The 17,171-nt window shown below is 42.8% G+C and overlaps 1 protein-coding gene across 1 annotated transcript in view; it reads right to left on the bottom strand.

Moving 5' to 3' along the window:
* The window catches only part of LOC123757513 (myosin-IIIb), a 64,452-nt gene extending 47,539 nt beyond the window's left edge, over positions 1-16,913 (bottom strand). Inside the window, exons 1-2 of the mRNA XM_069327091.1 lie at positions 16,895-16,913; positions 12,608-13,971 (exon numbers count right to left, since the gene is read on the bottom strand). Of these exons, the coding sequence (XP_069183192.1) occupies positions 12,608-12,632 (25 nt within the window). The 5' untranslated portion in view covers positions 12,633-13,971; positions 16,895-16,913. The remainder of the gene's footprint in view (positions 1-12,607; positions 13,972-16,894) is intronic.
* Positions 16,914-17,171: the final 258 nt, after the last annotated feature.

The raw sequence follows: 17,171 nt of genomic DNA, 5'->3' as shown, positions 1-17,171 counted from the left end.
AATACTTCATTAGGAAACATTTTACTTTTAAAGAAAAGTTAAACTTCTTCAAAACTTTACTTTTGAAGAAAAGATGCCCCCTCAAGAATTTAATTTCAATATCAATTATCTGATAAGATGTTAAAAGCTTTATTTAGTAAAATTTTGATTGTGTTCTTTTCACGTAGCTTAAGAAAACAATTGAAATAAGGTAAACCCAAGTACAGGTGCAAGAATGTGCACCGGGTTAAGAATGTTCAGATTTTAGTAATTAAATGGTACATTCTTTCGAAGTTTCTAACTCTGTGTTTCTCGTTGTCTCTCACAGTCTCTTAGTTGACTGTCTCTCCCGTCTAACCCAACGTCGTTAAATATAAACACTTAATTCGAGATATTCCTGTCTGACATCCACTTGAAAGACAGTTCTGTCTTCCAGTCACGCTATCATCATCTTGCTCATTGTCGTGGCTGTTATGCCGAAGTGTTTTTCCCACAGTCAACCGAATAGACTGTAGCCAGTCACCAGAAACAGTTACGCTGCTCAGGCCATAGTAGTTTCCTGGGTGAGTTAGGGAATATGCACAGTCACTCTTGAAGCATCAGCTATTGACAGAAGTCTTGGATAAGCCATTAAGAGAAGTCTTGGATAAGCCATTAAGAGAAGTCTAAGTAAGCCATTGACCGTTTGAAACCTACGTAAGCTATTGATAACTAGAAACCTAAGTAAACCATTGAAAGAAACCTAAGTAATAACAGTTATCCATCGCCATACTTAAGAAAGGACGGCAGGATGTTTTCACACACACACACACACTCACACACACACTCACACACTCACACACACACACACACACACACTCACACACACACACACACACACACACACACACACACACACACACACACACACACACACACACACACACACACACACACACACACACACACAGCAACTTGCACTTCAACATACAGCTTATTAATATAACACCAACCAAGTGTCTTAGTGCACTTACGAGGCCAACCCCCAAGTGTCTCGCTTCCAACCTCACACAAATCACACTCCTTCTCCTTTACATTCAAAGATGGCGAAACAGTATCTTACAGAAATAGAAAATATAATATATAGAGTATCTAGGAGCAACAGCCCCTGTTCTTTGTTCCTGTTACATGTGATGTTCTAAAGAAGTGGTTTTGGGTCCAATATCCTTTCAAATTGTTCATTGCTTTTCAAGTTTTGATATGAGTCCTGTCATGTCTGGATTGAAGTGTGTAGGTCTTGAAGGCCCCCCTCAACCTTTCTTGGTGTGAGAGTCGACTTAGATCTGAGATGATGTTTTTGTCGCCCGGGTTTAAACTTTATTCAAAGTAGATATGTCTGTCTGAAGACGTGGTCGCCATTCTTGGATACGGTGGTTGAAAATAGGGGCGCAATAGAGATTTATATAGTTCAATCATCACCTTGTTTTCCTCCATTACTAAACGATGTTGCGTCTTATTTTACAAGATTGTTCCCAGGGAGTTGATGAGTGATTTCCTCCCTTGGGATTCTCTTCCGCCAGCGTGTAGGTGTGTGAGGTAAGACTCATTAGACGGTATAGTTTTCTGCTGAGGTTTTTTTCTGCCTTGTCTTGAAGATAGGTGTGACATTTGCATATGGCCGAGCGGACAGCACGCTGGACTTGTGATCCTGTGGTCCTGGGTTCGATCCCAGGCGCCGGCGAGAAACAATGGGCAGAGTTTCTTTCACCCTATGCCCCCTGTTACCTAGCAGTAAAATAGGTACCTGGGTGTTAGTCAGCTGTCACGGGCTGCTTCCTGGGGGTGGAGGCCTGGTCGAGGACCGGGCCGCGGGGACACTAAAAAGCCCCAAAATCATCTCAAGATAACCTCATCTCAAGATGGGAAATATTTCAATGGTTCTGAGATTTCCTGAAGAGGAATTTCAGTGGAGGACGTATTTCATCTGCTAGTTTTTTTTAGACTTTTGGATTGAATTCGTCCATACCTGGGGCTTTTGAATCGTCTTGTGGGTCAATGATCTTCGTGATTATGTTAGGCGTTATGGGAACATTCCTTAATTGGTTCTCTTTACCTGTTTCAGTCATTTGTGAGGTACTGGGGCTGTTTTAATTTGTTCTAGTGTGAACACTGATCTAAAGTATTAATTCGAAGTGTTGACCTGCCTTTTTATAATTTGGTTAGTCTCATCTATTTAAGGTCCAATCAAATATTTTCTTGTGGTTTAATTTCTTAGATTTTGCATGTAAAGACTTTGGATCTTTTGTTATGTTTTGAACAAGTGTTCTTTCGTAAGTTCCTTTTGGCTGATCTGATTTCTCGGGTGGGAATGAGTTTAACGTCCTTCTGTATATCTCATAATCTGTTACACACAGAGATCACACTAACGTGGTGCATCAAATGTGTCTGGGAGGCTCCCGGACGCAGGGTTCGAATCCTCGTCACGGCTCTTGTGGATTTGTTCATAATCTGTTATTTTTAATGGGCTGATATCTGCTCCAGAGGGTCCTCCTTAGGTGTTAAAGAACTTTGTAACTGCCTGTTTCATCACATAATTACCCTTTCATGTCTTCATCCTTCTTGGAACATATTTTTCAACAAGTTCAGCTATGATTTTTTTTTAATTTTCCCCATTATGCTTCCGTTTCCGTTTTCTAATAACTCCCTTCAATGGAGGCGTTTTAACACTGTCTCTCTTACTCCCTAATGGTCTCATCAAGGGTAGGCAAGAAGGACATCATCCTGGACCTTTATTTGGGTTTCTAGAATTGCAATACATTTTGGAATATTGTAATCACACGAAGAGATGATATTTTCCTCTTTACCTGTATTTTGATTGATCATGGCAGCACAAGATCCAAAAATGCTGTTACCTCTCGTGTAGGCTCTTGACACACACATATGCTGTGTAAGACAGGAGTCAAGTTTAAGATCTCATATTATGCAGATCAGCAACTGTGCTTCTCCACTTCAACTTCCTTCCTGTGCTGTGTGCTGGGTCAGCCATGTGGCATATTCTCACTGTCAGTTACCTATGATCTTCAGGTAGCGTATTACACCATACAGATTCTTAGGGTACAGTGGTGTTCAATTCCTCATTGTTGGGTGAATACAAGTCCACGAATGTGAATACAAGTATTCACGAATACAAGTGAATACTATATATAGAATTACGCCCACCTGCTCATGCTGTTATGACATTTTTGAAAGGTGAAAGGTATCCTGGGAGAAGTTGTGGAAATAAAGAAATTACTCTTCACTCTTGTACTTTGGAAATGTTTGAAACATCCCCCATCTAATTTAGATGAGAAACTTTCTCATTTAGAAAGGTTTGATCAAATATTACTTCAAGTAAAATTGTTTTATACTTTTTAAAGCGCTTTTAAACCACAAATAAAGTTTAATTGAGGAAGCTTGTCGTTATTGAAGGTTTTGAGGCGGTGAAATTGGTGTGTGTGTTGAATTAGTGTGTATTGTGTTGGGGTGTAATTTGCTCTCAGTATTGTATTGGCTGTTGTGGATTGACAGTATTGTATTGGGTGTTGTAGACTGACAGTATTGTATTGGGTGTTGTAGGACTGTCAGTATTGTATTGGGTGTTGTAGGACTGACAGTATTGTATTGGGTGTTGTAGACTGACAGTATTGTATTGGGTGTTGTAGACTGACAGTATTGTATTGGGTGTTGTGGATTGACAGTATTGTATTGGGTGTTGTAGACTGACAGTATTGTATTGGGTGTTGTAGACTGACAGTATTGTATTGGGTGTTGTAGACTGACAGTATTGTATTGGGTGTTGTGGATTGACAGTATTGTATTGGGTGTTGTGGATTGACAGTATTGTATTGGGTGTTGTGGATTGACAGTATTGTATTGGGTGTTGTGGATTGACAGTATTGTATTGGGTGTTGTGGATTGACAGTATTGTATTGGGTGTTGTGGATTGACAGTATTGTATTGGGTGTTGTGGATTGACAGTATTGTATTGGGTGTTGTGGATTGACAGTATTGTATTGGGTGTTGTGGATTGTCAGTATTGTATTGGGTGTTGTGGATTGTCAGTATTGTATTGGGTGTTGTAGACTGACAGTATTGTATTGGGTTTCACGCACTCCTTGTACTCACCTAGTTGTGCTTGCGGGGGTTGAGCTCTGGCTCTTTGGTCCCGCCTCTCAACTGTCAATCAGTTGACAGTGTTTCACTGACTCTATAGTGTTTCACACACACACTCCTTAAGTGAGCTCTACAATATGCTTCACGCACACCTTGTGTACCTGCTCTAGAAACTAAATGACACACACAATTATCCGCCCTCATAGAGTCAGATCTATAACTAACTCTATTATTCCATTAATCATTGTTGCCGAAAAAAATCCTGAATGACTTTAGAACAATTTTCACCGGCTAAATGTAATTACTCGTGACGTCAGAACGACTTGAATCCAGCAGTTAGCCTCGGGACTCTGTTATCAGAGATTACCGGAGCTGTTCAGTAGGATCGAACCTGCAACCCTGGATTACGAACGCACACGTAGGACCCCCACTGAACCACGATGTGTTCAACAAAATTGTCTTTATCAGAGGTACTATAGAATTTCCTCACTAATCTCTCAGGAATACATAACGTAAGTATTATAAAAAAAGATATGAGAAACAAGGTAAGACAATTATTAGGATAAAAACACTAAGTCAGAATGAGTATATTGCATTTGGAAGGTATATTAGGACAAGGAGCTGGGATATGAGGACAAGGAGCTGGGATATGAGGACATTAAGGAGCTGGGATATGAGGACAAGGAGCTGGGATATGAGGACATTAAGGAGCTGGGATATGAGGACATTAAGAAGCTGGAATATGAGGACAAGGAGCTGGGATATGAGGACAAGGAGCTGGGATATGAGGACAAGGAGCTGGGATATGAGGACAAGGAGCTGGGATATGAGAACAAGAAGCTAGGATACGAGGACCGAATGAAAGAACGATCCTCAACCACTTGGACCATTGGGGATCGAACGCCGTCCCTACATGAAGCGAGCCCGTCACTCTACCGACCAGGCCATAGCGGAGGTTACAGCCAGTCGGCGACACACCACGACATCAATCATTACGGATCCCGTTAGCGGTTTCTTCAGGTAACAATATGAAATTACAGAACGACTTGAGGACCAGATGATTGACAGGCCAGGACCAGATGATTGACAGGCCGTTTTCTTGATATGTCACTCCGTTAAAAAATGCAATTATAGCACCTAACCAGATACGTAACAAATTCAACTGTTTTGCCAAAGAACAAACGTAAGAACTCATCTATAAGGCAATCAAGGCCAATGTCCATGGAATGGTAATATTAAAGTACTTTATTTCTTACAAGTACATCGCATTTTTAACGGACTGGTCAATTCCTTAAACAAAAATGCTACTTATTATCGATTCAGCAACTTTTTAGCTAATTACCATTTGATACATGAGAATTATGTATACTGTACATCATACGTAATGAACGTATAATGCATATCATTCATATCATACACATTTTTTTTTAAAGAATACATTAACTAGTTTTTGTGGGATAATGGGTGGTAATATCTCTTCTGATGTCTGTCTATCTGTCTGTCTGTGTGTCTATGTGTCTGTGCTCGCTTTGAACGACTGTGAGTGGCTGAAGTATGTGGCCACTCAGGGATCAGAACCTCATTGAACCAGCAGTTCAAGAAGGCCTTTGTTAGGAAGACGTTAGGGGTAGTTAAGCTCGCGATAAACAAGGCATTATTACCGTGGTTGTTAAGAACTGGGAAATATTACCAGGTTGTTCTCTCGACTTGCCACTACGTACAAAAAAAGCTGTTCCGCATAACCATGAACATTAACCGAACGGTTACGGGATCGCCATAGCCCGTACTACATGGACATTTCGTTCTGAGTAGTTAAATCTACAACAACAACAACATAACCGAACGAAACTGATTGGAAACGTCAAAATGACAGTGCTTTCTGTCCTACTAATGCGTTCCAATTGTTACGGATTGTTTGGTTCTGTTTGAAACCTTTAGATCAATATTATAATGAATGGCTTAAGCAAGTATCTAAATCACCACACTAAGTAGAGGGATATCTGAGGCTACACTCTATACATTAGGACGTGAGAGGGGGGTCCGGGAGCTGAAGCTTTCTCTGCAAGCACATGTTAAAGGAACTCACGCACTCTAAAGGCTTTCTACTTCTGGCCACTGTGCGGCCGCCAACCGCAAATATATAAGGAAACTCGTTAGCATTTGTGAGAGCGTTCGCTAAGGCTTTGACCGTGAAGGTGTGGGCGTCTCGGAGCCTCAAACAAGGCAATTGAAATGGCAAAATATTAGCAGGAAAAAAAAAGGACACTAATGAGATATCAAAAGTGGAGACGGGCGCCTGACAGCCGAGTGGACAGCGCTTCGGATTCATAAGAACATAAGAACAAGGTAACTGCAGAAGGCCTATAGGCCCATACGAGGCAGCTCCTATCTATAACCACCCAATCCCACTCATAAACATGTCCAACCCACGCTTGAAACAATCGATTCGTAGTCTCAAGGTTTCGGGTTCGATCCCCGGTGGAGGCGGAGAACAAAATGTTTCTTTCACCCTGATGTGCCTGTTCACCTAGCAGTAAATAGGTACCAGCAGTTAGACAGCGGCTACAGGCTGCTTCCTGGGGGATGTGTAACAAAAAGGCCTGGTTGAGGACCGGGCCGCGGGGACGCTAAGCCCCGAAATCATCTTAAGATAACCTCAAGATAACGGTAATCATTGATGTGAAATTTAGAAGCTATATTTCCAGCGCGGCACCGCACAAGGAGAAAATAGTGGCCCTTGTATTAAAGGACCGTAAAGCAGAGAATACAATACCCAGGCATGAATACAATACCCAGGCATGAATACAATACCCAGGCATGAATACAATACCCAGGCATGAATACAATGACATCAAAAGGGCAGCAAATGAACTATGAAGAATCACAACAGATGACAAACAACAAAATTACTAACCATGGTGGGAACTGTACATGATGAATTAAGCAGGACACGACATTCATCACCCATGATAGTGAAGCAACATGGGGAGCAAAGTTAGTGGAAATTGTGGAAAGTAACTTCTTCGCTAAAGATGAAAAGACGATATAATCAAAAGGGAAAGTAAGGAGTCACCCTGTGGTGTGTGAGATGGAGGTGGCTTCCAGAACTTCAAAGATGTGGATGGAGGTGGCTTCCAGAACTTCAAAGATGTGGATGGAGGTGGCTTCCAGAACTTCAAAGATGTGGATGGAGGTGGCTTCCAGAACTTCAAAGATGTGGATGGAGGTGGCTTTCAGAACTTCAAAGATGTGGATGGAGGTGGCTTCCAGAACTTCAAAGATGTGGATGGAGGTGGCTTTCAGAACTTCAAAGATGTGGATGGAGGTGGCTTCCAGAACTTCAAAGATGTGGATGGAGGTGGCTTCCAGAACTTCAAAGATGTGGATGGAGGTGGCTTTCAGAACTTCAAAGATGTGGATGGAGGTGGCTTCCAGAACTTCAAAGATGTGGATGGAGGTGGCTTTCAGAACTTCAAAGATGTGGATGGAGGTGGCTTCCAGAACTTCTTATCTGAGCACATTCCACCTCTTGACCACCCATTACAGCGTGCCAGTATTTCCTTTCATTCCTTCCATTCGTTCCTCTTTCCTGTTTCCACTTCTCACGTTCTGATTTCTCTTAGTTTAAAGAGGCGTGCGTGTACTCACCTAGTTGTACTCACCTAGTTCCGCTTGCGGGGGGTTGAGGCTCTGGCTCTTTGGTCCCGTCTCTCAACTGTCAGTCAACTGGTGTACAGGTTCCTGAGCCTACTGGGCTCTTATCATATCTACACTTGAAACTGTGTATGGAGTCAGCCTCCACCACATCACTTCCTAATACATTCGATCTGTAAACTACTCTGACACTGAAAAAGTTCTTTGACTCATCCGGGTCCTTAGTTTCCACCTGTGTCCCCTTGTGCATGTGCAACCTTTATTAAATAGACGCTTGATATACCCTATCAATTCCTCTGAGAATCTTGTATGTGGTGATCATGTCTCCTCTAACTTTACTTCCAGCGACGTGAGGTTTTATTCCCGAAATCTTTCCTCATAGCTCGTACCCCTCAGCTTGGGTACTAGTCTGGCGGTATACCTTTGAACCTTCTCGAACTTCGTCTTGAGCTCAACTAGACATGAACTCCACGCAGGAGCTGCATACCCCAGGATTGGTCTGACATACGTGGTGCACAAGGTTCCAAATGATTCCTTATACAGGTTTCTAAAGGCCAGTTCTTACGTCTTCCGGTATCAGAATTTATCTCATCCTACCGCATGAGAGAGAGAGAGAGAGAGAGAGAGAGAGAGAGAGAGAGAGAGAGAGAGAGAGAGAGAGAGAGAGAGAGAGAGAGAGAGAGAGAGAGAGAGAGAGAGAGTGTGTGTGTGTGTGTGTGTGTGTGTGTGTGTGTGTGTGTGTGTGTGTGTGTGTGTGTGTGTGTGTGTGTGTGTGTGTGTGTGTGTGCAGACAAAGTTTAATCTTCCATGGAATAACGGTACAAGTCAGTTCCAGCCGGAAATTTCAAATTTCCCAAAGTCTTACCCAGTCTCTTAAGAAACCAGTCACCTCCACCTCTCATACCCACCTCCCGTGGACGCTCTACTTGTCATTAACTGACAATTACCACAACCAATTTAATTTGAATATTTAAAAATTAACTGTCACCGCCCCCCCCCCCCCCCCCCCCGCCCAGAAGCGACCAGTAAAGCCGTTGACCGCTCAACGGAATCCCGCCAGTCCCACTACGAAAATTGCTTCGTGTCTTCCATATTGTAGCATTGTACTCAAAGACGTAGGCGCACATGTGAGCGCTCGCATCTGCAAATGAACGATAAAACCCCCGTTTTTTTGTTTTAATTGTCGCTGCTCCCTCTTCTTTTGTATTTGAATTAATTATGATAATAATTAATTGTGTCGGGGACAGGCAGACAGTGTGTATGTATACATGTTAGGGTTATACCGAGGTCTCTCCCTTAATGTTGAAGTATACTACCCCCCCCCCCCAGGATTCAACCCCTAAACAAGCTGACTAACTCCCAGGTACCTATTCGCTGCTAGGTGAACAGAGGCATTAGATGATAGGAAACCCACTTAACAAATTTCTATCCCCGCCCGGGATTCGAACCCGGAATTCCCGATTGTGAATCGGAAACAAACAACAGCCATCGCAGAGGGGGGGGGGGAAGGAATGGTGTCCAGCCACTTACTGGACGGTCGGGGGATTGAACGCCGACCTGCATGAAGCGAGACCGTCGCTCTACCGTCCAGCCCAAATGGTTGGACAAGCCACAGAGACCCACAGTGGGTTGGACAAGCCACAGAGCCACAGTGGCTCTGTGGCTGAGTGGGTCATACACTCTGTGTATGACCCACTGAGGATGTATTGAGTGTAGATACAATACAATACAACACAATACAATGTTAATACATACAAGAGGCTGCAGGTCTATCCACCTGTTCCCCCAGTGCCCAAACGCTATGACGCAATCCCGGAACTAATAACCCTCACCCTCTGTAGGTTCAGATGGGCGAGAAGTCGAGGTCGCCCGGGGTAGAGAGGAGGGGGGGAGGGGGGAGGGAGGGGGGGAAGATGAATGACCTTTGACCCTAAATGGGGGGGTCCCCCAACCCCTGACCCCCCAACCCCTGACCCCACACCTAGTTCACGGCTGACACCTGGCTGGATAGTCTGGTCTAACTGGCTCCACCTGCGTGGCCTGGTTGGTAGAGCGACGGCCTGGCCTTGCGGCGTGGGTCCCCGAGTTCGATGCTCGATGGCACCTGTGAACGTACTGGTTGATACCTGGTTGATGGGGTTCTGGGAGTTCTTCTACTCCCCAAGCCCGGCCCGAGGCCAGGCTCGACTTGTGAGAGTTTGGTCCACCAGGCTGTTGCTTGGAGCGGCCCGCAGGCCCACATACCCACCACAGCCCGGTTGGTCCGGCACTCCTTGGAGGAATAAATCTAGTTTCCTCTTGAAAATGTCCACGGTTGTTCCAGCAATATTTCTTATGCTTGCTGGGAGGACGTTGAACAACCGCGGACCTCTGATGTTTATACAGTGTTCTCTGATTGTGCCTATGGCACCTCTGCTCTTCATTGGGTCTATTCTACATTTTCTTCCATGTCGTTCACTCCAGTACGTTGTTATTTTACTGTGTAGATTTGGTACTTGGCCCTCCAGTATCTTCCAGGTGTATATTATTTGATATCTCTCTCGTCTTCTTTCTAGTGAGTACATTTGGAGGGCTTTGAGACGATCCCAATAATTTAGGTGCTTTATTGCGTCTATGCGTGCCGTATATGTTCTGTATATGTACTATACTATTTCCGTTATATCTTCTGATATAACAGTATATCTTCCAAACTATTTCTGTTAAAGCTTTGTGCCAGCAGCAGGATCACGCTGTTAGCTCTTGGGCCCCGCCTTTTTTAACTGTCGCTGAGTAATGAGGGAGCGTACATAATGAGAGTGAGTAATGAGGATGTGTAATAATCCGCTTGCGAAGCTTGCATCACTACCATCACCATCTCCCCCCTTTCCTTCTCTCTCCATCCCATCTCCTGTTGCACCATCCTTTCCACTCCATCCCCCCTTCCCCCCCCCCCCCCCCGCACCCCACAGTTCCAACAATAGCCAGAACAAACAATGAGATGAATCAATTTGCACAACCGTCCCCGTCGCCCATCCAGCAGCGCATAGCTGGAGGACCTGGACTCCTTCCTCTCCCCAGCATCTCCTGGACTCCTTCCTCTCCCCAGCATCTCCTGGACTCCTTCCTCTCCCCAGCATCTCCTGGACTCCTTCCTCTCCCCAGCATCTCCTGGACTCCTTCCTCTCCCCAGCATCTGGAGCCTTCATCTTCCAGGGATGCTGCCAGGGAGACACTCGGTGGGATAAAGAGCAGCGGATGCTGCCGGGACAGATCGTGAGACAGATAAGGACATTCAGTTGATAAGAAAAAAGGGGAAGCGAGTAAGGAAGACTGAGAAGAGAAAGAGGAACAAACACTACCAGAGCAAGCGGCAGAGTCGCGGGTGTTGACGTCCCACCTGTGTGTCAACACCTGTGTTTATTTGTTTACATCAACACCAGATGTAAACAAATAAACCACGTGGCTCCAACAGCTGACAGATGTAAGTAAATAAATCGCGTGGCCTCGTCACCAGATAGATGTAAACAAATAGGCCACGTGTCCATCAGCTGGAAGAGACGTAAACAAATAAGCCACGTGACTGCATCAGCTGGAAGAGACGTAAACAAATAAGCCACGTGACTGCATCAGCTGGAAGAGACGTAAACAAATAAGCCACGTGTCCATCAGCTGGAAGAGACGTAAACAAATAAGCCACGTGACTGCATCAGCTGGAAGAGACGTAAACAAATAAGCCACGTGACTGCATCAGCTGGAAGAGACGTAAACAAATAGGCCACGTGTCCATCAGCTGGAAGAGACGTAAACAAATAAGCCACGTGACTCCATCAGCTGGAAGAGACGTAAACAAATAAGCCACGTGACTTCATCAGCTGGAAGAGACGTAAACAAATAAGCCACGTGACTCCGTCAGCTGGCTAAGACGTAAACAAATAAGCCACGTGACTTCATCAGCTGGAAGAGACGTAAACAAATAAGCCACGTGACTCCGTCAGCTGGCTAAGACGTAAACAAATAAGCCACGTGACTCCATCAGCTGGCGGAGAGTAATTCCGTCGGCCACAATGCGTATAAAACAAAGGAACCACATGCGGCGTTCTTCCGGCCCCCGACATAATCCGAACATTCCTCCATTATTCCCTCTCCGTTGATCCGAACATTACCCCTCTCCCCCTTCGAACATTCATTATTTAGGCTAGAGTTTAGATGGTTAATATCCGAGGTAGCGAGGCAATTTAACGTTACAATCACCTATAAGAGAGACTATCTGTTTGTTCAAGGTTAGAAGTGAGATGCTTGGGACTAGCTTCATCCAACTTTGCAGGGGGAATGGTCTAGGGTACCGGACGGACATAGGCTGGTCTGAGTTGAACTAAAGTAAAAACTTTTAGAAATGTTAGCATTTATAGAGACTCCCCCATGTCATTTTCATCTGTCCCACCTTTTCTTAACACCTGGAGGCCCACCTTTTCTTCATGATGATTATGTACCCGGGGATAGAAGGGCATTTGTTGCCTTGAGACTTAGCAATAAGTGGCGTTTATCTTGCGCGTCATTATATTCTACTGTATTATATTGTATTGTATATTGTATAAAATCATGATGCTGTATTTTATTTGTAAATGAGATAGGCGTGTACTGCACCATCTTAAAATTGTACCGCCACATCTTGTATTGTACTGCAGCTTAGTGTATTGTACTGCAGCTTAGTGTATTACATATTACAATTAACATACAAAACCAACAAGACCAAATGTAATTAAATATTAAGTACTTCAACAATAACAAAGTTAGAAGCATCACTTTATAACAGTAAATTAGAGGTGGCTTTATTACATATTAAAGTGACATAAAGCAAACTTACCTTTAAGTTTGGCTGAAGTGACCATGGTGGCTGATTGTGGGTTCCAGGTCGGGGGGGGGAGGAGGCGTAGGAGTTAGGAGGAGGAGCCAGGCGAAGTATGGGTAGTGGGCATCGACTTGGTCTTTCTCAGATACGACTGTGTTGGACTGTTGCTAAACAGGTCTTTCTCAGATACGGCTGTGTTGGAGTGTTGCTAAACAGGCCTTTCTCAGATACGGCTCTGTTGGACTGTTGCTAAACAGGTCTTTCTCAGATACGACTGTGTTGGACTGTTGCTAAACAGGCCTTTCTCAGATACGGCTGTGTTGGAGTGTTGCTAAACAGGTCTTCCTCAGATACGGCTCTGTTGGACTGTTGCTAAACAGGTCTTTCTCAGATACGGCTCTGTTGGACTGTTGCTAAACAGGCCTTTCTCAGATACGGCTCTGTTGGACTGTTGCTAAACAGGTCTTTCTCAGATACGGCTGTGTTGGAGTGTTGCTAAACAGGTCTTTCTCAGATACGACTGTGTTGGACTGTTGCTAAACAGGTCTTTCTCAGATACGACTGTGTTGGACTGTTGCTAAACAGGTCTTTCTCAGATACGACTGTGTTGGACTGTTGCTAAACAGGTCTTTCTCAGATACGACTGTGTTGGACTGTTGCTAAACAGGCCTTTCCTGGAAGAGATGTGAGGGGGGAATCTACTAGGATGTGTGTGTGTGGGGGGGGGGGTCTCTCTAAGTGATGTGAGGTGTGGAAGTCGTGTAGAAGTAATGGTGATTGCTCAGACAGTCTCACCATTCGACCTGAGCTCACATGACGCCGCTATCTTCTCCAACTTCGTACCCAAGTCGAGAAAGATATCTAGTTTGGCTATCTTCTCCTCCTTGCGTCATTACTCCACCACCTTAATCCATTACACACCTCAACTCATGTCATCTTAGTACACGACACAGTGGGAGCAGATATCCATGTCACGTGATCACACTTATATAGCTACATGGTTTCACTTGGAAGATTATCAAGCAGTCAGATCCACTGCTCAAGTTCCACTCTTGGAGTTCCTTCGAGGATTGTTCAGTAATTAAGTCAACTATTACAAGCCATTTTCTGTCACACATTCGGGTCTAACTTAGTCGAGTTCGGCACAGCCACAAAATTAGCTATAATTTCCTTCAATAATCACTCCCTGACTAAAGGTCTAAGACATCTTTTTACAATTCAGATCAATAATTATAATTATAATCTAGTATAATCACAATATGATCAACAGTTACTCATAACGTCTCGTAAGATGTTCTCTTAAGTTTTCAAATCATAGTAATTATATATGGCACTAGAGAAACTTACGATATACATGACTTCACATATTCACTACAATCCTGGAAGGGAAGTTATATGATGATTCAGCTCCTATTTACGATTCCTCAAACTTTAAAAATGAAGTGGTCTTTTACCCTCCCTAAATTTATATACCTTGTCATGTCCACTGAGGCCAAAAAAGGCACTAGTCTGATGATACGTCAATATTACGACGATTATAAAGTCACTAATGCATCGAAATTATGACGTTGTGGTCGATAGTGTCAAAGGTGGCATGTTACGTTACCTGACTAAACTGAGGATAAAGAATAGGAAATAGGAAGAAGGGATAAAAGGCACCGAAGCAACAGAAAGAAAAAGAAACTAGAAAATTGAATTGGAAAATAATCAATTTGTGAATCAATTAATCGACAGAGATCACAGTCAAAATTATATATATATATATATATATATATATATATATATATATATATATATATATATATATATATATATATATATATATATATATATATATATATAACTGAAAACTCACACCCCAGTTGTATATAGTCCTGGGGACCATTCAGGCTTGTTTGCATATATATATATATATATATATATATATATATATATATATATATATATATATATATATATATATATATATATATAATTTACTAATCACGTGTTTATTTTCGTGATATACACACACACACATATACACATATATATATAAATATATATATATATATATATATATATATATATATACATATATATATATATATATATATATATATATATATATTATATATATCAGTGGAAATAATATACAGGTGAAAATAATAATTATATATACCGGTGGAAAAGTTGAAATGAAAAATTTGTATACTAAAGATAGAGAGAGAGAAAGAAAGAATGAGAGCGAGACAGACTGAGAAAGACACAGAAGAAAGCAGACATTAATGACAAGGAACAGAAGTTTAGAGGAGAGAGACCAATTAAGAAACACTCACTAACTATCCAACCACCTGAAGAAACACGAAAGGTAAACAGTGGTGACGTCATTATGTCAACACACTTTCCAGACACTCTCCACGTACCACGAGGGCCAGTCAAGGCCCTCTCAGCTGGTGGTCAGAGACAAGTGACACTTAAAATGACATTGTCATACAACCTAAGGTTACAGAACACTTTAGAGTCTGTCAGCGTACTTATGTAAAGAATTTGCTAAGAATATTCCAAAAATATGCCATGAATATATAAAGAATACTCTATGAATATGGTCGAATATGTCAAGAATGTGACAAAAATATGTCAGAAATATACCAAAATGGGCGATATATCCAAAATATAACCAAATTACTATATTCACAAAAAAGGTAGTTAGGAACATCCTAATACATACCCACCTTCATTCACTAAATACATATGCATAAATTTCAAACATATTTACTTACATTATACACACATTTACACACATTCCCACACAAAATACACTTTCACACATTATATACATTAAAAAACTCATCTCTCAACGGGTGTTTAAAGGCAAACACGAGACAAAATGGATGAAACAGAAATTGGCAATTACAGCAGGTAATTGGGCCAAGGTCCTGACCACACGAAATAGGAGAGAGAGAGAGAGAGAGAGAGAGAGAGAGAGAGAGAGAGAGAGAGAGAGAGAGAGAGAGAGAGAGAGAGAGAGAGAGAGAGAGAAGAGAGAGAGTATTGGTAAAGGATTCACTATCGTGAGTGTAACTAGTAAGTGTATGTTGCAAGTATGGATAGTGAGTGCAAGTGGTGAGCTGGGAGGGAAATAGATACTTATCACATCCCATCTACTCCCGTTCCACCCGTCCCACTATACCTACACTGCCCTGTTCTACTGTCCAATTATCTGTCTTAATATTGCTCCTTCCCTTTCCTTCTAAATACAAGTCAATATCATAATTCCACCACTTCCAAGCTCCAATATTTATACAATTCGTCTTATTCTTGTCTTAAACAATGATAATCTTGGTTGTAGTGTCTAGTTCCTGATCACTTTATGCGGTAATTTAAACACGGGAATTACTTATATGTCTCGTGTGGATACTTCACTACTTAGAAAATATGATTAACTTAACATTTCCTCGCATTACAAACAATTTTACATGGAAATACTCACTAAAGTGAAGACTGTAAGAGTACTCGGATGTTCTAGGTTTGTGTTTTTTATAAGGATTATCTATTAAGGGAGGGTTATTGAGAATTATCTATTGAGGGAGGGTTATTGAGAATTATCTATTGAGGGAGGGTTATTAAGGACTATCTATTGAGGGTGAATGACAATCAGCCTCTAAAGGGTAATTATTAAGATCACTACAACAGCTTACTGGCCACCCACAACTTATTTACTGACCAACTGACCAATCAGCTTGAATAGTTTCAGTCCTGAACTACAGTATACACCTCGTGTATGCACACCGCGACGCTGAAATACAACACCTCTCGGTGAATACAGCCATGTGCGGATACATAATGACTCCAGAACAGGGTCCATCGAAATCATGTCCATTCACCATTTCACCCATTTGACAACTGTCAATATTTTACACATTTAACTACATAAAAACATCACACGATCTTGACAATTCACTGAATTGGGGAAAACGACACGTGTAAATATTTATGCTATGAATAAAACATAGCACTAAGTAGTTCAAACAACAGCAGCCACTTCTCTAACTTTCTTTTCACTTAAAGACAGACGACTCAACCACCACAACACAATAGTTTCCGCTTCGGAAATAAACCATTTTTTGTCCCGTTTTCTCTGTGGAAATCAAAACAATGACTTTTCCCTGTATATGTTTTGTTCACTAACGCGTACTGCACGACGGGGTCCCAGTGTCCCGGGTTCCTGTGGGACACGTGGGATGGAGATTGCTGTGGGAGAGGGCAGGTAGGGGGGGATGATTTAGAGTGGGAGGGAGCAGCAGCAGCGGTTCACCGTACGTCCGTCCGCCACGCATCGCTACGCTGTACTGAGCTGGAGACCTCAACGCGGTCGTAGCAACGAAGCCAAGCACCTGACAGGTGGCCGCTGGTTGCCAGGATGTGTTGGTCTTCCTGCTGGTGTGTTACCTCCCCCCCCCCCCCTTCCCACCCTCCTTCCCACCCTCCTTCCCACCCTCTCCCTCTCCCTCTCTCTTTACTCTTTCTCCTCCTCCTCCTGCATCACTCACGCCCTCCCTATCCCTCCCTCCATCATTATCTCTCTCTCTCCCTCAGT

The sequence above is a fragment of the Procambarus clarkii genome, chromosome 19, assembly GCF_040958095.1.
Source record: "Procambarus clarkii isolate CNS0578487 chromosome 19, FALCON_Pclarkii_2.0, whole genome shotgun sequence".
NCBI lineage: Eukaryota > Metazoa > Arthropoda > Malacostraca > Decapoda > Cambaridae > Procambarus > Procambarus clarkii.
Note: the sequence above shows the minus strand (reverse complement) of the source record. Positions and strands in the feature narration are given on the sequence as shown.